Source organism: Punctularia strigosozonata, assembly GCF_000264995.1.
Source record: "Punctularia strigosozonata HHB-11173 SS5 unplaced genomic scaffold PUNSTscaffold_10, whole genome shotgun sequence".
Lineage (NCBI taxonomy): Eukaryota > Fungi > Basidiomycota > Agaricomycetes > Corticiales > Punctulariaceae > Punctularia > Punctularia strigosozonata.
In genome coordinates, this window is record NW_006767442.1 from 1,281,392 (window position 1) to 1,306,612 (window position 25,221).

Genomic DNA, 25,221 nt, shown 5'->3' on the forward strand with positions numbered 1-25,221 from the left:
AAGAGCAGATCAAGCAGCGCACCATCGACGTCGCGTCGTTCCACAATCATACCAGTATGCGTCACTTTGAGGGTCTGAATCAGACGTTCCGACGAAAGAAACACAATTCACATTTCCGGCACTCCGTGTACGATTTACGAAGGAGACCCTTTCAAGCAAGCAAACACAGCCTGATTTACAATCAATTCTAGAATCACCATGCTTCCACGGGTATGTATGCTCGCATTGCATGTTTGATCTGTTCGTTCGCGTAGAATTCTACTTCTCTTCAACCACGAGGACTTGTGTAAACCAGCACCTGAAACAATGATCGAGCATCACGGATAGGATGGCGCCGATATGAATGCGATGAGCGTCGCGCGATGACCTTCTGTATCTGAATGGAAACCGGAGCAATGCGGCGGTCTATACGGGATTGAGCAGTAAGGAAACATGGTCAACGCATCGTCACGCAGTCGGAATCAGCAGTGCGCACCAAGCCCGACGTCCTACAAGCCTGAATTTCAAGCTCTGATACCCTGAGTCGAAGGGCCAGCTTGATTCGAAGGACCAGGCACGTTCTCCTCCTCTGGACGTTCCAGTCCAGCGTGCTCCGCATAGCGCGCGAGTGCTTTCTCGACCTGGCCGATCATGGCCTTCATCTCGTCGCACCTCTTGTAAATGCCTTCGTAGTACTTGTGCGTCTCCATAATTAGCCCCCGATAATACTCCTCTTGTTCTTTCTCCTCTTCTTCGTCAAGATCGTCGTCGTCGTCTTCATCCTCATCGAGGTTGCCCGAGGCAACCGACCCGGTTTCACTGTCCACTTGCTCTTCATGATTCTGTTCTTCGTTCAATTCGTCGACTTCCTCTTCCGCCTGTCCGTCCTCCTCTGCTTCCTTAGCTTCAGCGAGGGGAGGTTTGGCAGCGGCCCTTCCTCCTCGCGCCGTCCGAGCCTGCTTGGGATTCGGTGGAGGTGATGGAGGAGGATCGTCCGCCTTCCTCTTGCGGGAGGACTGACGCGTAGGTTCGGGCGTCTCGACCGCTTTCCCTTTCCCTTTCGATGCAGGAGGCTCGGCTGCTTTCCCCTTCCCTTTCGTCGTCGGCGCCTCGACCGCTTTCCCTTTTGACTTCGCAGCTGAAGTCTCGACCGCTTTCCCCTTCGCCTTCGTCTTCGTCGCGGGCGCCTTGACCTTCGCCTTCGCCGTCGGTGCCTTGACCTGCTTTCCTTTCCCCTTCGCTACCGGGGGGTCGACCTCTTTTTCGGTCGCATTAGCCTGCGTAGCAGCCCTACATACGTCCAGTTAGCCTGACGCTTGGTACGACGCCCCGGTGGCCACCACTCACGCTCTCCGCGGTCGTCCCGTTCCGCTAGTTGCAGCTGCCGGCTGGGTCTCCTTTGCTTTCGGTGGCTGGCGCGGAGGCATGATATTCAGGAATGAAAGGGGGTGTATGGCAAGGTCGTCTTAGAGGTTAAGGGAGGTTGTGGCGGGTACTTGAGGGAGGTGTCTCACTCGCGTTCTGTTGTTCCGTTTATAGACGTGCACGCGACAGCAATAATCATCTGTGGCGATCGTTTCCTTGTATACAATAATAACAAGCAGACTAGCAGATATATCGCACATGTTCTTGCAAAACAATAACCGGATGGAATACAAATACAAGGGGATTGAGGGAAGCGTACATGAGGGACAACACACAAAGACTCCACGAGACAGCATAGGCGACAAACTACGACAAACCATAAGCGTACAACATGCTCAACAAGACGAGGAGCCGCAGGCTTCGAGATTCAATGCGACAAAACACCACTTCAAATATAGAACATGCTCCCTCGGAGATCAGGGTGGACGCCTACGCAATGCCAAAGGATTAAGTGAATTGTGTGAAGAACACTGAGAGTAGGACTCACCGTTCCCCCAACGGGCGGTCGCCTCGTCGAAGACTCGCTGCTTCTCTTCCTCCCTCGTTCTACGACCTCCGGCAGTGCTGGGAGCGACGCTGCTTTTCTCGTCTCCCAAGTTCAAGAAGTCGTTGATGTAGTATCGTCCGCGTTCGCAGGCGATGTCGGCGTAGTATGCGGCGGGTATCAGGCTGACAGCTTTCGTCGCGCGTGCATAACTCTGTTATACCGCCTCCAGTCAGACGACCTTACCACGTTTTCGGATACAGTCACTCACGTAGCTCGCGTCGTGTGTCCCTTTTTGTATACCATCCGCGGTAAGCCTGTTCTCGTCGTAAATGACCGCGTAATGTGTCGCCTTCACGGTGCCCTGCAGTCCTTTATGTGCCTGCAGATAGAAATCGAACAGATATGGGTCCGTCTACGACGTATTAAGCCAGCGACCATCGGCCACAGACGATGTTACTTACGACTCCCTTGTCGACGACGGTCCCAGGCTTGGTATTACCGCCTTGGTCGACGTCCGACAAGACTGTCCCGTTGAACCGTGCGTGATGGCGCTAAGACGTCATCAGCATGCGTGACCCCAAGCTAACTCGCAAAGTGACGCTAACCTTTCCACAAATGATGATAGACAACGAGGGTCGATATGGTTTGTTCGGACTGATCCGCTCGAAGGACTTGAGGATCAGCGGGTATTCCTCGACGAGGACCGTGTCGTATTGACCCTGAAGCATGCGTAATTATATATATCCTCGTCCACATTTGCTCGAGTACTAACCTCGGATACGCCGTCGCGGTATACGAAGATCCGTTCCGGGAGGGCTTGTTTGTTGCTCCGCTGATAGGCTTGCAGACGTTCGATCATCATCTCATCCAAAGCCGTGATCATCTACGGGAGGCGATTTAGTACCCCGTATGCTCTGAGCCTCAGAACGTTCTCGCACCTCCTTGCGCGTCTCTTGCAGACGCAGACTAGCTGGGAACTGAACACAATTTTCGTCGACGCTCGCGACGACGGCGGCAACAGATGGAGTACCCCAGACGCTCCGCGGACCGGGGTGCGTCACGTCCATGCCCACCACCATCGTCTTCTTCTCCTTAAGCCAGGCCATAGCATTCGCATCGAGCAAGTGGTTGATGCCGCCGAGCTTCGTGTTAACCTTGAGAGCGACGTTCGAGAAATACTGGTCCTGTTGCTGCGGGGTCTTCGGTTTGTAAGAGGTGCCGAGGACCTTATCGAGTAACATGCACGTCGTGTGCACACCGAGAACGACGTCGCCCAAACGCTTGATCCCCGGATAGATGTAGTTGTCGATTCGGGATAGGAGCACCAGAATAAAGCTCGGCTTCTTCTTAGGGTCGAGATTCTTGACGATCGTCGTGCGGATGATTTCGATCGCACTGGCCCGGAATGAGTCGTTGGACGCATCGGGAAGGTTGGGCGTAGCGATGATCTTTGGCAACGCCTGCGGGACGGTCATTCCGGCCTTGCGACACTTGTTCGCGAATCCGGTGACGAGATCAAGGAGTGTTTGGTCATTCGGCCCCGAAAACCTCCCCTGACCCTGCTCCTGAACGATCAGCACCGCCCAGTTGGTCATGTCGCCTCCACGATGGAATTTGACGTCGAGGATATTCCAGGCGCCGTCGCGAACGTTGGGCTGGCCCGACCTGTACGAAAGGCGGGGAGGGGGCAAAACCCGCGCGGGGATGGTGGTCATATCACCTGAGATCTCAATGCCGAAGGCGGTGAGCGTCGAATGGCGCGGTACGAGACCAAGTTTAGGCAGGCCTTCGTCGACGGTAGTCTGCGCGTTCTCGTAGGGCGGGCGACATGCGTAGCGAATCATGTCAGCTGTCTCGCGGTCCGAGAGTCGACCGGAGTACGGGGTGCCCTCGGTGATCTCGCAAAGCTCTGCGGGGATCCAGACGGGCTCCCTCCTGGCCGGACCAGCGATGTCCACCACGGGCAGGTCATCCGCGTGTCGGAGGGGAAGATGGGGGTACTCTGTGATGGCCTCATGTCAGTAAGTAGTAGACCTCGAACAAAAATATTCGCGTACTCCGCCGGAAGTAGTCGGCCACGGAAATTCGGCCTCCGAGTTCCTCGCAGTTGAAAAACGTCTGACTGGCAGACTTGGTCCCGATGGCCTTGACAGGCTTCTTATGTCCGAGGTGGAGCGTACGAACCCTGAGTTTGTCTTTGAATGCCTTGGGCATCCCACCCCGGGATTGCCGGTTGAAGGCCATGATAGCATCGGCCAAGTTACTCGGCTCGTAGAAGGCCGTCATGCATACATTGACGTTCACCATCAGCTGCTTGTATACGGGTCGCACGCTGGAGAAGAAGCCTCTGAGGGCCTCCACGCCCATCCCGAGGGAGCGCTTCTCGTCATCAGATGGGAAGAAGTGTCGGTTACGTCCTACGCGCCACGCGGTGTCGGAGGCGTATTGTTGCAAAACGAGGTTCAGAGCCGCGGTATATGGCGCGATGTCCAGATTGCGAGCATCGAGATCCCCGTCGGTGTACCTGTGAAAAGGGAGATCGTCTTCAGGATCGATCGCAAGGATGGGGAAAATCCATACTTTGTTAATTGGTTCATGTCAAGCTCGCGCTCGAGCCTGATCTCGACGGTGTACCTGGGCGCACCAGGTTTAGGTCCGGCAGCGGCTTCGTCATAATACTCGACGGGTATTTCGAGCGGTTGGGGCAGCGCCCTGGGCGTGATCATCCGCTGCATGCCATCGTGGGCCACACGAGGCCTGTACGTCGCAAACGCGGGCGCGGCGAGCATGATCTCCACGACCCGGCGCACCTTCCCCTTCGCGACGTTCGGCTTCACCTCGATCACATAATCGTAGTATTTCGCGCCCTTGGGCAAGGTCATGCGAAAGAAGTTGGCCCGCAACGTCACGGGCGTGCCCAAGGTGCCGAACCCAGGGCGGAGCGGGCGCTCGGCCGTCGGCGGAACGGTCTTGAACCGCTGAACGAGCTGCTCGGAGCCCGCGATGTGCTGGTCGATCGTGGCGGGTCTGCCAGCCATGAAGACTTGCGCAGGCCCACCACGGCCGCCTCCTCGGAAGCCGCCTGGACCACCGCGACCGCCTCCGCCAGGGCCGCCACGACCACGACCGCCCCCTCTGTCGCCAGGCGGGCCGCCGCGATGGGGGCTCGCTCCTCCGGCAGGAGATGCGCCGCGAGGGCCGCCTCTAGCAGGAGATGCGCCGCGAGGGCTACCTCTGCCCCCGCCCCCGCCGCCGCGTGCACCTCTGTTTCCTCGACCGCTCATTGTGTGTAGTGTTCTGGTATGGGGGAGATGATGGTAGTCGATAGCAAAGATGCGATTGCTGTGAGCGCACGGACCACGCGTGTTAAGTATGCTTCGTGGGCGTCTATGTTCACGAGTCACAGTACGCCAGCGCCTGAGCTAAAAGAAGACGACCAGTTCTTCCGTTGAATGGACCTTGTATGGACAAGTTACTAGAGAATGCGCATCGATCTCGGTCCATGATCAAGACAAGACGAGGTCGTGGTAGAAAGCTAAAATGAATTTTATTCCCACGGCTTTGCCCTCTCAATTTGTGGGATACAACGCGGAGATGCTCTGCATATCGTACTGAATATATGCGCATGGTTACTGTACAAATGATGTAGACTACTTGGATCCCTCTCGTTCGCATGTCGAAATCAAGCGGCGCCAACGTGCGCGCCCACTAGAGCGACGGAAGCGCATCAGTTCACGGATACCTTCAGGCCGAGATAATAACAAAGACTCACTGTTCACATGCAGAACCTGCCCAGTCATCGCGTTCGAGTCGCTGCTGGCCAAGAACACGTACGAAGGGCCCATCTCCGCTGGTTGCGCAGCCCGATTGTGCAACGGCGTTTGTCCGACTCCCAACCCTTCCATCTGCAAGGCCATCGCAGTCAGCCTTCGACGTCGACGGAGATGACCGTTCCGTGAAGGCAGAGACTCACGTTTTCCGCGTCACGGCTGCCGGCTTGTAGCGCGGTGATGACGGTACCGGGGGCAACCGCGTTGACACGGATGCCTTTTGGCGCGAGCTGGAGGGCGAGCGAGCGCGTGAATGTCACAATCGCACCTTTGGTGGACGAGTAGTCGACTAAACAGACCATCGGTCATGTAAGGAGCGTTGGCAGAGATAGAGCGTGGGATATATGCGTACTAAGTTGCGCGCTGCCTTTGTAGGCGGTGACGCTGGTAGTGTTGATGATACTGGCACCGGCAACCATGTGTGGTAGCGCAAACCTGGATATATGCGTGCATCAGTGCGAGGCTTGGTAGAGGCGGCGCTGAGACGGACTTGGTGACGGCGATCATCTGGAGAATATTGGACTGGAAAGTGCTCCGGACGTTCTCGAGGTCGATTTTCGACAGATCCTTTTCGATGCTGGACGGTGTCCCGTTCGATCATTCGCGTCCCACAAAATGGTAAGAAGAGCCAACGATACATACATTTGCTTGCTCGCATTGTTGACGAGGATGTTCAGCGTGCCGAATGCCTTGGTGTGCTCGTCGACGACCTTCTTGCAGTCCGCTTCTTCTTCAAGTTGCGTCTCGACGAGAAGCACCTTCGCGCCTTAGACACAGTCGAACGAGGTATTCAGACCGATAGTCACGTTCAGTGATCGGGTAAGCCTCACCCGATTCCTCGACCTGCTTCTTCGCGCTCTCCGCATCTTCCTTCTCTTGCGGCAGATACGTTATGGTGATACCTCGTGCGCCTTCTTTAGCAAAGAGAATCGCCGCAGAGCGACCGATCCCAGAGTCGCCGCCTATACCATGTCACGGATGAGTGAACTTGGACTAAATGCACGTGGGGTATATGCGCACCGGTGACGATAGCCGTCTTGCCCTTCAGCCTGGGTAGTTCATCAGCAAGCTGCAGAGACCGAATACGTCCCGATTCTTACTTTCCAGCGCCCACGTACTCGACGAGATGCGGCTTGCCCTCGTCGTCCCATACTTCTTGCTTGCTGTACTCGAGACCGGCTAGGATATGGGTTAGTCCCCCTGGCGCCCGACTCATCATGAAGGCATCTTACGATTCATGTCTTTGTCAAGCCCAGGCAGCGACTGCTGCTGCTTGTTGGGCACAGCGACCGAGTACGCGGTGATGACTTCGTCGCCAGGCATGGTGGTCTTGAAATTTGCTCCAAATTATCGGTTCGATGGGTAGTGTACAGTGCAAAGTCTCAGATTATGCACATCCCCCATCGTGAGGCCCATGATATGCGCCATGGACGATGATGAGGACGTCATGGAGAGTGGCGAACTTCATCTTCGTCCCGAGGCTCGCGCGTCGACGCGTGGCTCGTGACGTGGGTTCACCGTTCTGGCCGTTGACGTCATCATGCGCCTCTCAAGGCTCGAGGCTCGGTGACGCCACCGCAAAGGCACTCCACATCCTCATGCTGCGGCCATACAGCGACTCAGGGCGGCTCCATCTGACGATGCCTCTACCGCAAGCAGCGCAGAATGAAGACCCGCCGCCGCACAAAGGCCGGTCGGACCGTTATGCGCGATGACGGCGTATGGAGTTGGTCTTTGTACGTCTCACGAGGCGACATAAGGTCCGAGACGCCTGAGGGTATATAAGGTGGCCCGGGACATCCTCAGGACGCACCAAGCTTACACCCACCCACCCCACCTACCAACCAATCGAATCTTTTACGACTACTTCACGACCGTACAAGACATTTCATCATGGTGCGTCTCTTCGATACGCCCGAAAGGGAATCGTACATGGCACTAATCTTTCCTTCACCAGGGATCCATCATCTCCGCGATCGGTGGCGGCATCATGGCTATCATCTCTGCCATTGCAGGCCTACTCGAGGCCATCGTCGGCGCCATCGTCACCGTAAGCATCTGCTCATCTCGTATCGTCATATCGCCCATGCTCACGCCGTTTATCATTCAGGTCATCGTGACTATCTTCGATGTTATCATGGACATCATTTGCTGCCGTTGCTTCGGTAGCCGAAGGTCAACCATGCGCACAGGAAGGCGCAGAGGAGGACGTAGTACAGCCTTCTAAACGCTTGCGCTTTCCGTTTATCAAAACAATAGCGAACAATCGACTGTCTTCACCAAATATTGTACTGGAGTTTGTCTAATGCCTATTATACCCCTTCATCGCATCACTTGGTTGTTCTTGAGCGAATGCAATGACTGTGCTTTATGAACTCACCTTTCGCGAGAATTTCAAGTAAAAGCGTGCATGAAGACGGTAAATGGAAGAGTGCATGGATGGCAGGCCTTCTTGAATATTGTGCTTCCTTTCATTGCCGAGTCGCTCCAAGCGTTCGAGCAGCAGATCTGCAATGAGCTCAGTTATCTGACATATTCTTGCGCTGAACCGCATGTTTGCCGCCCGAGCAGCGAACACGAGTGGTTCCGGAGCTCTCGAGGACAATTTGCTCTTGTTTGTCATATGCTTTTGATGCCGCCAAATTTCTTCGACGTCTCTCCAACGTTATATACGTCTTGAGTGGCGTGGACCCATCTCCCTTTTGGAACGAGAGCCGAAGGCGGGTGATCGGCGTCCGTACGCACTGCAACAACGTAGGCCACAGTCCATTGTGTCGCTTGCTTCTCTTCCCAATACTGGACGCAGATTTGTATTCGCCCCCCATCTCGGGTTTATCTCACTGGTTTTTTTCGGGATGGGTTGAGTTCTTAACGCACCAGATTGGCGGTCTCGCATGGGCTTCCAGGCAGAATAAGACGGCATGCGGAGAACAGAGGCAGCTACGGTGGGAGCCGTCAATCGAACGGCCGTCCTGGCTCTCCTGGTTCGCCATCACGACAGGCCCCGTCGTCGCCCCAGCTCTTCGTCGACACTTGCAGATGGAGAGGTGACTGTGGTCGTCATCACGTTAACCAGCACGACCGGTACTCCGTGGCGAAGTAGATGTGGTAACCTTTAACCCGCACCTCCTTAGTTTAACACCTGCGTCAGAGCGAGTGCGTCGACCTCGGCTCACTGGGACCGCCGAGACTGTAATTGTGCCACCCGTAGGAAAACGTGCGGTTGCGGCGACCGGCGTTCCGCCATTGCAACCGCATACCTACCTGTTATTCAGCATTCAGGGAATGCATCGAGTACAGGACACGGGCACTCACCTTTCTCCAGAAACATGACTTCAGAATGCCATCCCTGTCGAGACAGCCGGAGGTCCCGTGGGGATCATACGCGCGCCTTCCCAACATGAGCCTTCCTGAGCCTTTCTCAACGTGTGCCGCGAATTCAGGCAAAGATCTGTCCGTGGGACACGACAACGGTCAAGAAATCATGATTATGATTCGCGATGAGGGGCGCCATCGGCAATGTGGCGGCGCGGCGGCGGCGCGAGCGCTCAATCGATGCAACCTCAGAAAGTCGTTGGTGTTTCCCGGAAGCGATCTCTCGGAGGAAGGTCTCGCCCTTCCGTCCGATATCAGCCCCATGATGATCATCCGACATAGATTCCGTGGCGCTGTGGCGGACGACCTCCCTCATTGGATGCGCTGACGGTCGCGGAAGCGAACAGTGAACAGACACAATTGCGGAGGACCGCCCTCTTCTCAATGTTCTGTTGGCCTGTGGCTTGCATATCTTCCCGTCGACAGAGTCGCAGATCGTGACAACGGTGTTTTCAGCCGACGACACGATGCACAAAAGAGGACACACATCATCGACAAGTAATGTCGCTGATAAATATCAGTATGCGACCTCCAGCCTCACGGCGTCGTACATGATGAACGTCTTCGATCCGTGGACGAGGCCGAACTCGAAGCTGTTACTGCCTTCGACGAGCCAATCGGCTGGGAACTATCACGCAAATTTACCGCGGTGGATCAGAAGTTGCCCGGTGTTGGGATATGCGTGCATGACGAGGGCGTACCTGGTACTTGTGGCTCACCGCAAAACATGAGATCCCGCTCCGCTGTACGCAGCTCGAGCTGATATTCGAAGGTATGATCCACTCCAGGGCGTCGTCGCGCCGGTCGTTTACCGTGAGGAACAGTGGGACTAGTATGAATTGGCAACATCAGCACACGACGAAGCATGAATCTCGAAGCGTGGGCGAGCGTGACAGAACGACGAATTTAGTGAGCGAGCGCGCGCAGTCGGAGGGGCTGTGGGCGTGTGGGCGAGCGGGCGACGCGTTACTCACAAGAAGCGAACATCGAAGACGACCAATCCTCGTTCCCGGTGGGGCCGGACACACCCGCGGCGGCAACGGTGACCGTCGCGTTCCCGCCGGGCGTGACAATCGCCGACATTGGCGATACGTCAGCAGCCGTGAGGTCGAACCGAATCGTAAAGTTGGTATCCGCCGCGCCGGCGTACTCTGAGAACTGGCAATAATTCTGGCAAGAGAAGAAACCGAGAAATTGGACGTCAGCCACTCTTAACCCGCGGACGCCGCCCTCCGAGGGAAGGAAAGAAAGGAACACGATGATCGGGTTTGGGAATATGCATGGGGAGTGATACTGACCCAGTCCTTATCGTAGTCGCTTGCGCCGATTTCAAAGTCGACGCCATGTGGAAAATCGGCGGTGAAGTTGTACGCGCCCCAGTAGATCCGGTACTCCTGGATATGGAATGACTCGTTCTGGATCCGCTCGAAACCGTGCTTGAACTCGCCCGCAGTGCGGTCGGGGACGCCGAAGCGCCAGATTTCCGTTCCTGTCGCAACAGAGGACTAGTGAGACGCGTACGCTCAAGTCGCGTCCGAGCTGCCCTACCTGCGCTCTCTTCGGTCCAACGCAGGTCATGCAGTTGCGTCTGTTTCCCACTAACCACGGCCACGTTTTGCTGGACGAACTCGCCAAAGACACCTATGCGGGGGAGGACTAATGATCAACCACCGCGACGGCCGACGGTGACACAACGGACCTTGGCCATACACCGTCAAGCGGTAATTCCCCGGCCTCACATGCTCGATCGTCACTCTACCGCCGCTGACGTCCCCCCAGTACTGATACGCCGATAGGTCGAGCACGTTGCTGGGAAAGTCAAACCCCTCCGCGCTCAGAATGGCGACGGCGTTCTCGGCGCCGGCAGGCAGCGATATCCGAACGGACACGCTCCCCCGCGAGGAAGGTGGCTCGAAGCCAGGCACGAGGTGGGCGACTGAGTCGTAAAACTGGCTGAAGTCGGAGTAACCCAAGGCCGCCTTCGACTCCGCGTCGGCGCGAAGGGTAGATAGGCTGACATATATCGGCGTTAGCAGGGCATACGTCCGAAAGTTTGTATGGAGATACGGTACCTCGCATCTGCGCCTTTGTTGAAATATAGCAGCTGCCGACTCTGATTAGCAGTGCGATCCATAAGAAGCGTGACATTGACAAGCGCATACCTGAGGTCCCCATGTCCGGTCGTATCCCTCGTTCGTCAGATTCGAAGTCGCGGCACCTTGGTGACTGGACGCAAACTGCCAAGAGTTCGAGCGTTAGCCGGACCAGCCACACGGAGATGGTGAAACTCGCGTAGTAATAGATGTGCGGAATGCGCTGCAGATTCGTACTACCCTCTGGCACCCCAATCATGCCGTCCAAGAGCAGGTCGTAGTGGGTCGGCCCGCCAAAGAGCGTGTCTTGCGTAACACTAACTAGCCACGCGCCGTATGCCGTGCCGTCCTCTGCTTTGCCGTAAAGCCCATGGGCTTTTCGATATCTGTACGCGTCCGCCAACATGTACTTTGTCCAGTAAACGGCCGTCTCCTGGACGAAGGGCTCTTCTGGAGTCATTCCGAGGTACCACGTAGCATCTTGCACCTGGATGGCGGGCGTGATAGCCTCCTGGGAGGGGATCGACACGTTCAATGTTGGATTCGTCGACGCAGTCTGCCACAAGGTCGTGTTGAACTGGAAGACTTCACGGATCTCCCGTACCGGGATGCCTCCGTCCTCGAACGGAGGGCCAACCGTGTCGTTGTGATAGATCAGACGAGCGAAGTTGTGGAGGCCGGTCTCGCCATCTCGGAGGAAGTACCACTGCTGGAATGTGTGACCTATAGGAAGTATTTCCTGAGCAAACACGCCAGCGTAGGCCTTCCCAGTGCTATCGTGTCCTTGTAGGCTAGGGACGAGAAGACATCAGACAAGGAAACGTTCGACCACACGCGAGCAGAACACACAGATTGAACGTCGAGTTGAGACCAACATGGTATATGTCGGACCCCGCCACCTGATAGTCAGTCGGAACGCAATGGCACTCTGTGAAATACTCAGTCAACGCAAGGTCAATATCGGCAAGTGACCACGACACTCACCGTAGTAACCGCGACCAGACGAATTCGACTGAGGACCTTGCAAATCAAAGCCGTCCAGATGTGCATGTCCTAGAAAGCCCGTAGTCTTATCTACCCTGCATGCAGCATAATGAACCCGAGGTTAGATGAGGTGCATGACGAAAAGAATCGACGAACGTAAAGGACAGCCTGCCGTTGTCGAAGGCGAGGAAGGTCGCATTCTCGGTCGCGACAACCTTAGCGAAGGTTTCACGCGTAAGAAACGCGTTGATAACCGCGCATATAGCGACAAATCCCAAGAGAAAAGAAGGAGACATGATTGCCCGATGTGCCAGGCGTCGCGTATGATATAGCTCTCAACTGAGCATCAAAAGAACCGATGATGCCGCATTGCCAGCGACGACGCTGCAAAGAAACTCATGACCCGCTGATGGCAAGGCATGGGGTCGACCTTCTGCGAGGGCAGCCCCGACATGTTCAAACGCGAATGTGGGAGTGCCATGCACGTGAACCGCACCCCGGCCCGCGGCCATCCGGCAGCATTCGGACGAGTCGTCGCCCCTGAGCGCATCGAGCAACTTGCTCAGAAGACCCTTCTCCAAAGCCGGTACTATCGATGACACCACTCTGTGGAATCTTGCACATTCAACGGGCGACATGACGAGACTGCGAAGCTTGTTTCCGTTTCCCGTAGAAGAGTGTAACGGCCCGGCCGGAAGAACCCCGGTCCCTGTGCATAAGAGTAAGCGAAGGATGGGAAGATTGCTGCTTCGCACAGAAGCGGAAGTGTATACATTGATCATCTGTAGACCAAGGATTCCGCACATCGAGAACAAAGAGTTCATTCCAGCAAATACTGGGAGGTCGTAGTTGCTAGGCGATCCGATATGCATTTTCTGGCCTTTTTCATGCGAGGCAATATTCAAGCCACATAGATCTCGCGCTGCCACAGTGACAACCGTCGATGAGTTGCAGGCAGACCGACGCTTGATATAGTGTTCGCATTCGATACATGGCAATCAAGCTGCCATAATATCCATCAGATACCTGAATAAGGCCGTTCTAGTGAGTGGCGCATACCTAGCGTAAAGAGCAGCCGGATCAGTAAACGGTCACCCGAGGGTTCGTCTCCCTGATAACCAAGTGCCAGAACCGTAGTCCTCCACATCCCCCGTTCAGTGCTCGTCCTGATTCATCCGCTCCAGAACTCGGTTCAACTTTGTCGCCAAACCCTCCGTGAGCTGCGTTACGCCATCGGCCGTACAGATACGGTACGAAGGCATCGGCTGATACGTATCCGGTATAATCTACGAGTGTTCTTCAATCGCCAAGATGATGAGTCTATCCAATTGCTTTTCTTACCCTCGAATCTTCGACACGTACGGACCCGATAATATCGTCCATATCGCCTATTCGTCCAAGAGGTGGCGGATTCCGTTCATCTAGAGCTATCATGGGTTTTCGAGTTGGTGGCAATGGATCGCCAACTGACCGTGTATATGCATCCAGCCTTCGCGGATTTGCAGTGCGCCATTGATCTGGATGTCGTCGCAACCTTCGATCAACCCTTCCCGGATCACTTCGTGGAGAACTTCGCGGAAACGCGCTATGATACACAATGAACCATCAGCACGCAAGAAAAGGGTCACAGCTCTTTCTTGACGAGTACTCACGGTTCTCGCGAAAATCGTTTAACCCAGCTTCATCCTCCTGACCAAATGTCCGAGCCGGTAACCAACCGATGACAGAGGCGGAATCCGCGGTAGCTGGGGGTGTTTTGACGAAGGAAAGAGCAAAGGTCGGCGGATCCGTATTCAAGAAGTGGTAAAAAAGGCCCGGTCTTGACGGATCGGAAAAAGTAGTCGCCTCCTCTGTTTCCGTGGTCGTGCCGGAGGACCGTATGGCCGAAGAGGTGAACGTCACTTTGCCCGCCGGAGGAGGAGCATGGCCAATCCCCTTGTACCGCATCGCTTGACTTGGATCTGTATTCCATCTCCGGTATCGTGTTGTTGAGCTAGCGAAACTGCGGGACAGCGCAGCCTTTAGGCTACAGCGGTCGTGGCATAGTTCCCTTGCGCGGGAGACCGGTCTTGATGCCAAAGGCGTTAATTGGCGATAAACGTTCGCAACCTGCATGGGGACGTTTTAGGGCGAGTACGAGACCCTGCTCGTTGACCAAGGCGTCAGGGATATAGGTAGAGTGCAAGTTGCATGTTGCATGTTTCCGCGGCCTTTCCGGCGCTCTGTAGGCACGATGCACGTGAACACTGAAGTAACCCGCCAACTCCAGCCAAGCCAATCGGGTTGCAGCCAAATTGCAGAGCTCTCTGCAACTTGACGTCGATATTCTCTACGTTCTGGCCGTTAACGCTCCAGTATGTGAACGCAAGGGCACTTTTGGTATCAATTCTGATCTCTGGGGTAAGTCTAGGGACTCAAGGGCAACTCGGCCGAAGATCTTGGTATTACACCCATAGCTGGCATATATGCAGCAACTTCTTGTGCATCGTACCATCGCGCCTTCTGACCCTCAATGCTACGAATTAGACATCGTCTCGCTCCTCGTGATTACTTTGACCTAGGTGATGGGCTGATGGCTATCTGGACGACCTCGCCGAAAGCTGACTCAGCGCGCTGCGGCTTGACTCGACCTCGGCATTAGCACGACCTATAGCCTAGGCGAAGTGGGAGCCCCTGTGCACTCGTTTGCGATCATGGCCTCTACTGAACCTTTTGACGTCAATTTTTGTCTGCCCGTTCGAGAGCTAGAGTCCGACAAAGTCAAGTTGACGCCTTTCATAGTGAGCGTCTGCCTCTCCTCTAGCAAGCATCCTCTGACTCATACTAGCCATCAATACACTCCGAGCTCGTTGTGAATAGCACGATTGATTACCCGGATGTCTGGAAATATCTTCCATCAGGGCCATTCAACTCTGTGGAGGCGTTCACAGAGTATTTCATGCTTCTCATAGCGCGCGATCCCAAATGGATGCTCTATGCGGTATATGACAAAGGATCGTCGTCAAATGCCGAAGGAGGTCCGTTTTCGTCAAGCGTGCATGGAAGACGTGGTCTGACACACACTGATCTCAAGGCGCTGCTGAAACGTTTGCTGGGACCATCGGCTTTCTGGCGACGTACCCCGACAGACTCAGTACCGAGATAGGTTTGGTCATCACGCTTCCGCGATTCCAGCGCACCCACGTTACCACCCATGCCACTGGGCTGTGAGTTCTTACTGGGTCCACCGCTTCTCCGATTGACAGGCTAATTATGCGTACGACATCCAGCCTCCTCCAATACGCCCTTGAGCTCTCGCCCCAAGGACTGGGCTTACGCCGTGTCCAGTGGAAAGCGAACGCGAACAACGCGGCTTCAATACGCGCCGCTCAGAGACTCGGATTCAAGCTGGAAGGAGTGCGTAGGTGGCAGATGGCCCTTGCTCCTCACAAAAAGGGGGCGGGGAACAACAAGGTCCGCCTTCTTCTAGTCACATACTCACTTGCCATGTCTTCGAACTCATACTCCATCCTGTTTGCTCTGATAGGTGCTTAGAGACGGCGATCCGCGCCCGGGGTACGATGGCAGAGACACAGCGATGTTATCACTATGCTGGGATGACTGGGAGCAAGGTGGTCGTGAGCACGTACAGTGGCTTATGTCCCGCTGATGTTCGATCATGGATGTCCACGGTCATAATGAAAATCCTCGCTCTCGTGGTTATCCTGAGAAACGCGTCGCAGTCGGCCTCGTACCTTCAAAGCCTAATTGTGCAATCGATATCGATCGTTGTCCAACGCTGCAGATCCGACGTGGGTCCGTCCGCAACGCAGAGGCGGACCAGGAAGACGAACGTCGAGCTCAGAGTAAGCACTGCCACTTGGCTTCTCGACAGACAGTCCCTGATCGTCACGAATATCGTTGATCCCGATTCCTTCCGGATATTTACCCCGGAATCGTTGCTCTCTGTTGCTCTGCCTTTGTGATACTTAGCGTTAGCGTTCGGAGGAAGACTGTCTGATCGCTCCTCTCCGGACAGCGCACCTGGCCACTTACATCATCCAACCGTATCTCGTGCTGTCCATCACGATATCGGCCGGTCTTACTGCTGCCATTCATTCATATGTCGTGGTCTAGGTGCACACTAAGTGGAACACGAACGCCGATGGCCGCCGACTCGAGTGAATTCATTCCAAGAGTGACAGCGATGAAGGTAGCACGGGTGCAGCATGGTATCTACTGCCGAGCATCCGACTTCGTGTGCGCAACACACGGATCATGTTTTGGTCACAACACGACTATCTGATGGGCCCTCAATATGAAAGGCATCCGAAAGGAGGTACCGGGCGTCATGTATGAATGCCGCCGCAGACGCCCGAAGCTACACGTCCAATACGATGTTCACATTGGGAATTGGCGCGAGAGGCTATGCTCATCTAGCCATATCCATGTGCATACCGTTACATTTATGTTCTTACAGCATGCTGCCGTTTGCCTGCCATCTCATGCCATGGTCCGCCCATGGTCCATGGGAGGCGTTGGCTACTGTTCCGTACTGTTCGGTCGATCTTTTCAGGTTTCTAGGGCTGTCTGTCAGCCGAATGGTGATGGGAATCAGAATGGTCACCAGTGGCTATCGCGACGCACGAAGAGTGCATCCGATCTTCCAGGCCGCAGCACCTATGCAGCATCCGTTTCAATCAGCCAACGGCATTGCACGAGGCCGTGACGAATGGTAGACCAATGGTGTTCCGCTCTATCTAGACGGTTGATTGGGCCCGAAAGCCAATCGACCAGTGGTTAGAGACCCATTGGGCTAATATACGTGAGGTCGTCTGCAGCATAGCCATAGCATATCAAGGTCCGCCTTGGTTCCGACAGACAGTCCTCTGCATGTTCGACAATGCCATATCTAGGCGCCCATTGATTGAGAGTGAGCGCAGTTGATGAACGGGATGGCGAGCGCCGAGCCAGGTCATTCGGCCGACCCGTCTTTCTCACGCTTACATTTTTGCTTGCCGCTCCTTAAGGCTTATCGTTACCACATGAAAGTCGTATCTTGCCTTCGAGTCTTACTCCTGGATAATATCACCATGGACATCTTGAACCTATGTCTGCGGTAGTACGCTACTTTTGTGAATGCCGTACCGATAAGGGCGTTGTAGTCAGCTATGGCCCACGTGCTGACGCGATATCAATAGCAGGTGCCGGCACGCAAGCTCGTCTGAACTCGCGCCATCTCCTTGCTCTGCACCACGATGTCGGAGAACCCTGAAGGACTGGGGACGAGTGCGCTTGGCCACAGCACAATCCCCATTGACGAGAGGCAGGCGTTATTGCCGGATACGGAGGAACGCCCCGCGACCTACGTCCAAGTGAAAGCGCAGGCTGGGGAGGACGCAGTTACCGCTACAGACGATGAAGTGGTTCTAGGGACGCCGAAATCTAAGTCGAGGACGTGGGCGATCCTGTGGACTATACTACTTGGACTACTAGGAATCCTGTTGCTGGCGGTGTTCATCAAGGGATTCATAGATGCTGACGATACCAAGGTACGACCATCGTGTATGATCTCCGTGCTTCACAGTCCAATGTTATATTCCCTAGTTCGACTTCAAAGACGCATTGAAAGGCGCTCTTGGAGGGGGTTTGAGCGGCGCTGCCGGTGAGTAGCAAGCTTATGACGGAATATAGCCTGGTTGACACGGGTTCGTTAGCTATGGTGCTTCAGGTTCTGACTCTCATGCCTCTGCGCACGGTAAGCATTCTTCGATCGCAATTGTCCCTCACGCTGAATGTAATGCCGCGTTAATGTGTAGGTCATGAACTATCAATACCGTTTCGGCACTACAACGACCGTAGCCATCAAGACCCTCTACCACGACGGTGGATATGGCCGCTATTATGCCGGTCTCACCGCAGCTTTGTTTCAAGGTGAGGATTACATAACGACTTTCTGGCATCGCTCAACGACACCTAGGCCCTATTGCACGATTCGGTGATACCGCCGCCAACGCTGGTATCCTGGCGCTGCTGAATAGCAACACGTACATGAAGAAGCTTCCTTCGCTTGGGAAGACCGTCTTCGCATCACTCGCCGCCGCCGCTTTCCGGATGATCCTCACGCCGATCGATACTGTCAAGACCACATTACAAGCCCAGGGACAGCCAGGTCTAGCCATTTTGAAAAACCGCGTAGGTGTTCTGCCGTTTAGCCTCGTCAGCGATCGGTCCTCACGTATACGAACGCGCAGATCAAGAGATATGGGATCGGAACACTCTGGTACGGAGCCGTTGCTACGGCTGCTGCGACCTTCGTCGGGCACTATCCCGTCAGTATCATTGATCGCGTCGCATATGGCACCCGTGCCTGATCTTTGCCGATGCTATCATCCCACCCCACATCTTTACAGTGGTTCTCGACGTATAACTTCCTTTCTGACAATCTGCCGAAACCGGACGGGTTGCTCCAGAAGCTTGCTCGGCAAGCTTTCATCGGATTCAGTGCCTCGGTCGTGTCCGACACTGTGTCCAACTCGCTCCGCGTCGTCAAGACTTACCGTCAGGTTCGTTGCAGACCGGCGATATCTTCCCCGGGTCACAGAGATAACGGATCGCATGCTTTACAGGTCAACGAGACTAAGATCGGCTACCTGGAGTCCGCGCGGGCTGTCATCGCAACCGATGGGCTACGGGGCCTCTTTGGACGCGGGCTGAAGACGCGAATAATCGCGAACGGCTTGCAGGGCCTCATGTTTTCCATCTTGTGGAAGTTATTCATGGATCTGTGAGTCGTATTGCTCTGCTACTGTATCGCGGTGTTGACGGTGACAATGTCCAGGTGGGATGAGCACACCAAGAAATCCCTCACAGGTAACGCATGGGGTTCCAAGGCCTGGTGAGAGCGCTCTTGACTGCTCTTCGGTTGGTTTTCCGCATGTATACTGTCACAACTGGTACAAGGGTATCAGGGCGTAAGAGATGACTCCATGAATGTTAGACTCTATGCCTAGTACTGCAGTATACGCTCGGACGGAAGGAGTTTTTGTGAGCCTGCAAATTCACACCGCTACTACAGCCGCCGGGGCTTGCGAATCGCCGACGGGCCAGCCGCGTCGACCACGTTGCCAATACCCCAAAGGCTTCGCAGCTCGTGGGGTGCATCACGGCGGCGTGTGTCGATATCGGATCGGCTATTCCCAGCTGTATTTCGCCCGCGTAGTGCCGTGGACGCAAATCGCAGTAAGCCTGAGCGTTTGGAATATGATTGCGGGGGCTCGGGCAGTGCGATAATGGAAATTGGTCGGGAGTGTTCAAGGGAGCGTTGCCTTTATGCCGGAGTGCGTCTACGACTACGCATGAGACGCCTCGCTTCCTGGGACAGGTGGCCGTTGGTGATCAAATGACAAATCGCGGGGTGAGTAAAGGTCATGGTGGAATTGGGGCCGCATGGCCATATTGGCGATCGACAACGCTGACTGAAATTGCAAGCCGAAAGAGAGTGGGTTACGATGTCACACCATCTGATACGATATCCTCGTCTGTGCATGTACGGTGGTGACTACGTCTGTGGATCTGATGCGCAGCAAATTCCATATCCATTATGGAAGCAATACCAGCCGCTATATCTCCACTGATTTGTCCTACAGAGGTTAGTCCTTACGGATGCAAGAACCCTTGTACGATGACGGCATCGAGAAACCGGAAGTTTGCTTGCGGCTGCACCGCGCGTCATGACAGAAATAACAGTATCCTAGGGCTTCAGCATGCGTCAGTAGTAAGTAGTCGTTGTACAGTAATTAGGTACGGCCCACATACGTACCCACAGGACCACGTGGCCAACATCGTTCTGCTTGCCGACGGAGTCTGCCCTAGTCTGCCTGGGCCCTGAATCTTGTCTTGCCCACCCAAACGCCAATCGGGGCAGTGACCAGCAGTGACCCTACGGCACTATTCCGCACTCATCACAAGATACGATATGATCATAAAAGATTGCTAGTCCCGATCACACCCCGAAACGTTGCTCTTACAACATAACGATAAGAATGCAATCTCAACATATACTTCTTTGCCGCCCAAAGACGGCGGATGGCTGTCAGAATCAGACATGTTACGGACATGTGAGTGCGCGTATTGATTCGGACAGGACCACTGGCGCCTCGCTTCTTCCATCGGCCGTGGTCGTACCCCGATAGAGTTTCTTCCATCGCCTAATAGGCAGCGCCGCTAGAATGGGCCGTCAACATGGTGTGCCTCCGGAACTATAGTTGCTGTATCGAGGACTACGAGAGTTCTCCCATGTCGTTTGTCATGCCGAAGGTTGGTTTCAACGCAGCCATGCACCTTCAGCCCCTACCAGCGACTCCCACCTCCAGTTGTCCGTTGAAGAGTTGACGGCATTAAATCACCATGGAACTTGAGCACCGCCGTCTTCCGAACAAGCCAACAACTTCCCCGCAGCACGGATCGATCAGCCCGTCGTAACTTCCCGTCCATCCAGAGCGGGTGAACGGAATCCATGAGGCCCTCCAGTGCACTCGGCACACGCGTGCGCGGCAAGGCCGCATTATTTTGTATATCCTCCCCGGCATCACAGACTGCATTACGGCGCCGCTGATGACGATGCTGGGTTTGACCAATCTGCACCGCTTTCACTAAGCCTGAATGCCGCGGCGCGTTCCCATGGGTGCCTTCGTTACGGTGCGTTACATACAATTTGTGACTTCAGACCCGCAGATCTCAGATCAAACTTCTCACCTACAGCTTCCTCTTCCGGCTTTTGATGGAAGGCCGCGTTCACCGGCGTCCTTATGTGTGTGGCGCCGTAGTCTTGAACCCGACGACGCAGGCTCACGCCATAAGCCCCTTCTTACCCGAAGTCGCATCAGTGGTACGTGTTCTGTGCTGCCCCCGCACCTCAAAAGCAGTTCGACCTTTCGGGAAGGCTATGTCAGCGCGCCTGGGCGCTTCTTCCGTTGGATCCGGAGCGCAAACGTTATAAGGACGGCACATCACGGTCTAGCTGCTCTCCGTAATTGATCTGCCCCTCACTGCTACAAGCCATGGCTACTTCCTCCCGTGGTACCGAGAACAAGTGGACTCCCGATGAAGATGAGATACTCAGGGCAGCGGTGGAGAAGTGTGAGCATCGGCTCGGCGCATCCCGTCACAGCGCGATCTGATAACTTTGCGGTAGATGGGAAGAAGAATAGCTGGCAGAAGATTTCGTCTTGTTTACCAGGTCGATACCACCCTCAACGTCCTTACTTATTGCTGACATAGACATGTAGGGCGAACGAACAAAAGCTGTCGCAAGCGATGGGTACACTCGTTGGACCCCACGTTACGTAAAGGCCGGTGGACCGCCGCAGAGGATGCGCAGCTGCTGGAGGCCGTTCGCGTCCACGGCAAGTACTGGTGGCAGGTTGCGCGTCACATAGAGGGTCGCACGGACGATCAATGCGCCAAGCGCTGGCGGGAGAAACTGGACCCATCAATCTCAAGGCATGCCTGGACAAAACAAGAGGACGAGATCCTGTTGGCGGCATGCGAGACCCATGGCAAGAAGTGGAACGTGATCTCGAAGATGCTCCCCGGTCGGCCGGCAGTTCACTGTCGTAATCGCTACCAGAGCCTCCAACGATCCCTCGCTGCGTCCTCATCCACTGCGACCTTGCGGCCGCCCTCAGTTGTGTCATCAGACTCTTCGTATAGCGAATCGTTCTCATCGCGCTCACCAGAAATGGTCAGTTTTCTCGCCCGTTGTCTGTTGTCACGTCCGCGGTCTGACTTCCGATTTCCGTAGAATATGGGCCATTCATACACAGAACGGGATACGAGACCCTTCGACAACAGCGGCCCCTTACGTGTAGTCGATTACGGCTTGACCACTATGGCGGGTTTCGCGGCCAATGAAGGACATGACGTGCATTTGATGCCACCGTCGCCCGTTCCATCATCACCGTCCTCGTCGGATAATCCCGCATTTGGGATGTACTTCCATCCGCAGACCGAACACTCCATCTCCCATTCTCTCGACGGAGGATACCGCCAGCATGCGCACGATGCATTCCCAAAATACCCTGGCGCTTGGCCAAACCAACGATTCGCGGGTGAGATGTCGGGTCAGGACTTACGTCCAGGCTCCAGTCACTCGTCTGATCACGCTCCGGGATCCCTACATTCCGGCGGCAACACAGGCGCTCATAGCGGACTGGACTGTTTTGACAAGACGGTTTACCCCGCCCACCGACGCGACTCGTATGGGACTCTGTCCCGTGCCAGCACCTCTCGTCCTGGAAGCGCGCCGTATATCCACGGAATCACTGCTGACTCGCCATTTCCCACATCGGCGTTCCTGGCTCCGCAGTCTCGTGCATCCGATGCGGGGTTCTCTGGTATTGGACACATGCATTCGCGTTCCTCGATATCGGATGCGCAAAGAAGAGGATCCTACCCTGAGCCGACGGGCTCCCGCTTTGACCTACCTCCGCCCTCTAATCTGCCCGAGTCTCGCGTATCGGCGAGCCAGGGGCCTGAGTCGTTCCTAGGCCTTCTCAGCTCGGACTCCGTAGCGTCTGTATATGGAGCTCATCCTTCGGCTAACAATAATGAGGGCCAGGTTCCCTCATTCCGTATAGATCATGCCGGCGAGGCACCAGCCTATGGCACTCGTTGGTGATCAATCGCAGCTTATCATCATGCTTTCCAGTCGTAGCCCAGCTTTATCGCATTTAGATTCCGTTCATCCATTGCATACCCGTGTACCGGACAATCGCTATCATATACGTTAGGTCGCATCATCATGGAGTCAATATAATATCTTGTGCATGTCCAATTCATGAACCATCTCAGGTCATCTGGCGCAAGTTCGTCCCTGGACTTCCGTGTGGAAAGCACCCCGCATTCTAGATCGATTACTCATTGCATGTCGAATGGCCAGTTTTACGGTCGTCGAAGCAGTTGTGGGTGGCTCATGAATGAAACCATCCATCTGTCATTGCTTCCATAGTTCCTTCCGCGCGTTCATGAACGGCGTGTATTCAAGAACAAGATAATCTCGTCTTTGAGCCTTACGAGCACGAATTTGCGAATTCATCTCAGTCTCGTTGCTCATCCATATCCGGCTCATAAGAATGCTCCTACATGATTGTGTGGAAAACGGAAGTGGCTCCACCTCCTCAGAGCATCGCGGCATGAGAAGTTCATCGACTATCCGCACGCTCTAGTAAATGCCGACAGGCATGCCTTACAGGGAGATATTAATGCAGAGCAGTAAAATATGAAGCGTTTTCTGAAGAGAGCCTGTATTACTAAGGTGTGGCAGAGAGTAGGAGTGGATTGTCGCCTACTATTGACCGGTGATGCACTAACATCGGTATTGGTGGTGTACAAAAGTAAGCGGAATTCAATTCACAGCAGAAAAAGGCCCCAGACGGTCACTCGATGAACAGTTGTTCGCCGTCATCCGACGCGACCAGAGGCCGTCGTTGCGATATCTTTCCCCGAAATGTCCACCTATGCTTCAGATCAGCCCGTGTATGTTTCCACCAGATACAGTCACGGATTGGATCAAATTGTTGCGATGGTGAAGCTGTCGCCCAAGCCCGACCTGGACGCCGTCGTCACCAATACAAACAAGCACGGGGAAGTGTAAGCATACGTAGATGGATCTAGCGCCGCGCACTCGATCACAAGGTGCGCGACAGCCAAGCGTGCGAGTGCGTAGGGCACCTCGGCGAGCTCGTGTTTGAGGACGGTTCTACTGGGAAGAGCGCCTGTAAGTTCACGGACAGCTATTCTTGACGGAACCAAAACCCCCGATCGACTGTGCCAATCGTTGCACGATTAGCCCGATGCCTCGGTTCGGTACGGATGGAATCCGAGGTTCATGCTCGACAACCGTCGACGAACTCGAATACGGAGGAGGCAGATGTTCGGGAGTTGTGCGCGGTGGAAGTTGAGACGATTACACGCTTCACGGGAGTTACTCCGGTGACCAGACAAGGCAACCGGTGGACATTCAGCTGCGGCCTGGACGATTCCGCGGGGCGGGGTTGAATGTATGCATGTTTCGCATCTTCTACACAAAAAGACAATCCGATTTCTTGCGATGACCCAGAATGGGGTACCTAGTCATTGAGTCAGCCACACGGACAATTCTCCGAAAGAATAGGACTGGCTGGAGATTCAGTTTCTGGCGAGGAAGTCGAACCTCCATCGATTGTGACCCGGTAATTGCTTAATCGGCTTGAAGGCAACCCAGGCGATGCGGGATGAGCGTCAGCTATCCGCTCAAGAGCCTGTCACTAACGATATCAGTGGGTCCCATGAACGCTGTTGGCCAACGATGGTGTGACACCGCAAGCAGTCAGGATGCCTCACGCGGGCATGTGAGCCAAGCGTAGAATCCCCAGCGCGATCCAGCCCCCGATTGCTGATGCTGACGAAGGAGGATTTGATCCGTTTGCATACGGTACGTGAAGACGAGGTACACATGGAGGCCTTAATTTGCGCAAGGTACGCGCTCGGTCCTGATAGACCGCCGATGCTGGCACTTGAGTTCAACGACACCAACGACTGTGTGGCACCTGAATAAGGCGCCGCCGCACGCACGCTCGCCCCGCAGGTTACAGCATCTACAGGGATGCTGGCTCCCTTTCCCAACATAAGCATGTGCTGATGTGTACGGCCGTTCAGCTAGCGCTGGGAACGTAACAGCAATGCCCATCGAAGCATGACCAACGATGATCCGTCGATCACGCTAGCCAAAGACGCCGCCAAGTTGCAGAGCGTGCAATGAGGAGTCTGGAAATTGGCAGACAGCGAGCGGGCGTCACGGCAAGAGAGCTTCGCTTCTATCACACGTGAGCGCAACGACAAGCGCTGTAAGTAGTATCCGGTTGTCGAAATGCAAGGGGATGTCGCTCGGAGCCCGTGCGAGATTCTTCCGATGAGTACGGGGGATGGCCGTACGAGCGGTGAGACTGGAAAACTGCAACGTGCGGAAATTTCTGGGCTTGCGTGACTGCCGAGCACCTAGTTGCTTCGTAACTCCATTCAATGAGAG

The 25,221-nt window shown here is 55.0% G+C and overlaps 8 protein-coding genes across 8 annotated transcripts; 3 read left to right on the plus strand and 5 right to left on the minus strand.

Annotated features, from left to right (window-relative positions):
* Window positions 1-93: 93 nt before the first annotated feature.
* Window positions 94-1,459, minus strand: PUNSTDRAFT_121880 (uncharacterized protein). Its single transcript, XM_007386234.1, has 3 exons — window positions 1,327-1,459; window positions 476-1,269; window positions 94-405 (listed from the first exon to the last, which is right to left on the minus strand). The coding sequence occupies exons 1-2, from the start codon at window positions 1,404-1,406 to the stop codon at window positions 504-506; spliced, it is 846 nt and encodes a 281-aa protein (XP_007386296.1). The 5' UTR covers window positions 1,407-1,459; the 3' UTR covers window positions 94-405; window positions 476-503.
* A 129-nt stretch (window positions 1,460-1,588) lies between these two features.
* Window positions 1,589-5,181, minus strand: PUNSTDRAFT_105961 (argonaute-like protein). The gene is made up of 9 exons (XM_007386235.1): window positions 4,472-5,181; window positions 3,949-4,415; window positions 2,830-3,893; window positions 2,664-2,774; window positions 2,497-2,610; window positions 2,353-2,442; window positions 2,160-2,303; window positions 1,892-2,102; window positions 1,589-1,833 (listed from the first exon to the last, which is right to left on the minus strand). Exons 1-9 carry the CDS (start codon window positions 5,173-5,175, stop codon window positions 1,793-1,795), a joined length of 2,946 nt encoding a protein of 981 aa, XP_007386297.1. The 5' UTR covers window positions 5,176-5,181; the 3' UTR covers window positions 1,589-1,792.
* A 289-nt stretch (window positions 5,182-5,470) lies between these two features.
* On the minus strand, window positions 5,471-7,170 carry PUNSTDRAFT_121882 (NAD(P)-binding protein). The gene is made up of 10 exons (XM_007386236.1): window positions 6,954-7,170; window positions 6,822-6,900; window positions 6,742-6,770; window positions 6,552-6,683; window positions 6,364-6,487; window positions 6,212-6,298; window positions 6,074-6,156; window positions 5,865-6,010; window positions 5,664-5,796; window positions 5,471-5,599 (listed from the first exon to the last, which is right to left on the minus strand). Exons 1-10 carry the CDS (start codon window positions 7,042-7,044, stop codon window positions 5,574-5,576), a joined length of 930 nt encoding a protein of 309 aa, XP_007386298.1. The 5' UTR covers window positions 7,045-7,170; the 3' UTR covers window positions 5,471-5,573.
* A 2,443-nt stretch (window positions 7,171-9,613) lies between these two features.
* PUNSTDRAFT_136650 (galactose mutarotase-like protein) lies at window positions 9,614-12,469 on the minus strand (the record flags this gene model as incomplete). Its single annotated transcript, XM_007386237.1, has 12 exons — window positions 9,614-9,724; window positions 9,798-9,925; window positions 10,071-10,266; window positions 10,395-10,585; window positions 10,645-10,737; window positions 10,796-11,109; window positions 11,169-11,200; window positions 11,259-11,333; window positions 11,371-11,980; window positions 12,039-12,117; window positions 12,174-12,268; window positions 12,330-12,469. The coding sequence occupies 12 exons, from the start codon at window positions 12,467-12,469 to the stop codon at window positions 9,614-9,616; spliced, it is 2,064 nt and encodes a 687-aa protein (XP_007386299.1).
* Window positions 12,470-13,327: 858 nt separating this feature from the next.
* On the minus strand, window positions 13,328-14,120 carry PUNSTDRAFT_72844 (uncharacterized protein; the record flags this gene model as incomplete). The annotated part of the gene is made up of 4 exons (XM_007386238.1): window positions 13,328-13,459; window positions 13,515-13,600; window positions 13,645-13,758; window positions 13,826-14,120. 4 exons carry the CDS (start codon window positions 14,118-14,120, stop codon window positions 13,328-13,330), a joined length of 627 nt encoding a protein of 208 aa, XP_007386300.1.
* A 746-nt stretch (window positions 14,121-14,866) lies between these two features.
* On the plus strand, window positions 14,867-15,822 carry PUNSTDRAFT_72276 (acyl-CoA N-acyltransferase; the record flags this gene model as incomplete). Its single annotated transcript, XM_007386239.1, has 5 exons — window positions 14,867-14,953; window positions 15,001-15,190; window positions 15,247-15,379; window positions 15,443-15,626; window positions 15,700-15,822. 5 exons carry the CDS (start codon window positions 14,867-14,869, stop codon window positions 15,820-15,822), a joined length of 717 nt encoding a protein of 238 aa, XP_007386301.1.
* Window positions 15,823-17,353: 1,531 nt separating this feature from the next.
* PUNSTDRAFT_121885 (mitochondrial carrier) lies at window positions 17,354-19,141 on the plus strand. Its single transcript, XM_007386240.1, has 9 exons — window positions 17,354-17,704; window positions 17,760-17,817; window positions 17,870-17,910; window positions 17,972-18,086; window positions 18,133-18,347; window positions 18,407-18,484; window positions 18,566-18,718; window positions 18,782-18,939; window positions 18,994-19,141. Exons 1-9 carry the CDS (start codon window positions 17,411-17,413, stop codon window positions 19,052-19,054), a joined length of 1,173 nt encoding a protein of 390 aa, XP_007386302.1. The 5' UTR covers window positions 17,354-17,410; the 3' UTR covers window positions 19,055-19,141.
* Window positions 19,142-21,214: 2,073 nt separating this feature from the next.
* On the plus strand, window positions 21,215-21,957 carry PUNSTDRAFT_71894 (uncharacterized protein; the record flags this gene model as incomplete). Its single annotated transcript, XM_007386241.1, has 3 exons — window positions 21,215-21,293; window positions 21,325-21,393; window positions 21,443-21,957. The coding sequence occupies 3 exons, from the start codon at window positions 21,215-21,217 to the stop codon at window positions 21,955-21,957; spliced, it is 663 nt and encodes a 220-aa protein (XP_007386303.1).
* Window positions 21,958-25,221: the final 3,264 nt, after the last annotated feature.

Coding starts and splice junctions, on each gene's coding strand:
- PUNSTDRAFT_121880 (XM_007386234.1), bottom strand. CDS start 1,406: ATGCCTCCGCGCCAGCCACCGAAAGCAAAGGAGACCCAGCCGGCAGCT. Junction 1,270..1,326: donor ACGGGACGACCGCGGAGAGC/GTGAGTGGTGGC, acceptor GGACGTATGTAG/GGCTGCTACGCAGGCTAATG.
- PUNSTDRAFT_105961 (XM_007386235.1), bottom strand. CDS start 5,175: ATGAGCGGTCGAGGAAACAGAGGTGCACGCGGCGGCGGGGGCGGGGGC. Junction 2,611..2,663: donor ACCGCGACGGCGTATCCGAG/GTTAGTACTCGA, acceptor CGCATGCTTCAG/GGTCAATACGACACGGTCCT. Junction 2,443..2,496: donor CTATCATCATTTGTGGAAAG/GTTAGCGTCACT, acceptor ATGACGTCTTAG/CGCCATCACGCACGGTTCAA.
- PUNSTDRAFT_121882 (XM_007386236.1), bottom strand. CDS start 7,044: ATGCCTGGCGACGAAGTCATCACCGCGTACTCGGTCGCTGTGCCCAAC. Junction 6,901..6,953: donor GCTTGACAAAGACATGAATC/GTAAGATGCCTT, acceptor CCCATATCCTAG/CCGGTCTCGAGTACAGCAAG. Junction 6,157..6,211: donor CAGATGATCGCCGTCACCAA/GTCCGTCTCAGC, acceptor GCATATATCCAG/GTTTGCGCTACCACACATGG.
- PUNSTDRAFT_121885 (XM_007386240.1), top strand. CDS start 17,411: ATGTCGGAGAACCCTGAAGGACTGGGGACGAGTGCGCTTGGCCACAGC. Junction 18,719..18,781: donor TCGTCAAGACTTACCGTCAG/GTTCGTTGCAGA, acceptor CATGCTTTACAG/GTCAACGAGACTAAGATCGG. Junction 18,940..18,993: donor TGGAAGTTATTCATGGATCT/GTGAGTCGTATT, acceptor GACAATGTCCAG/GTGGGATGAGCACACCAAGA.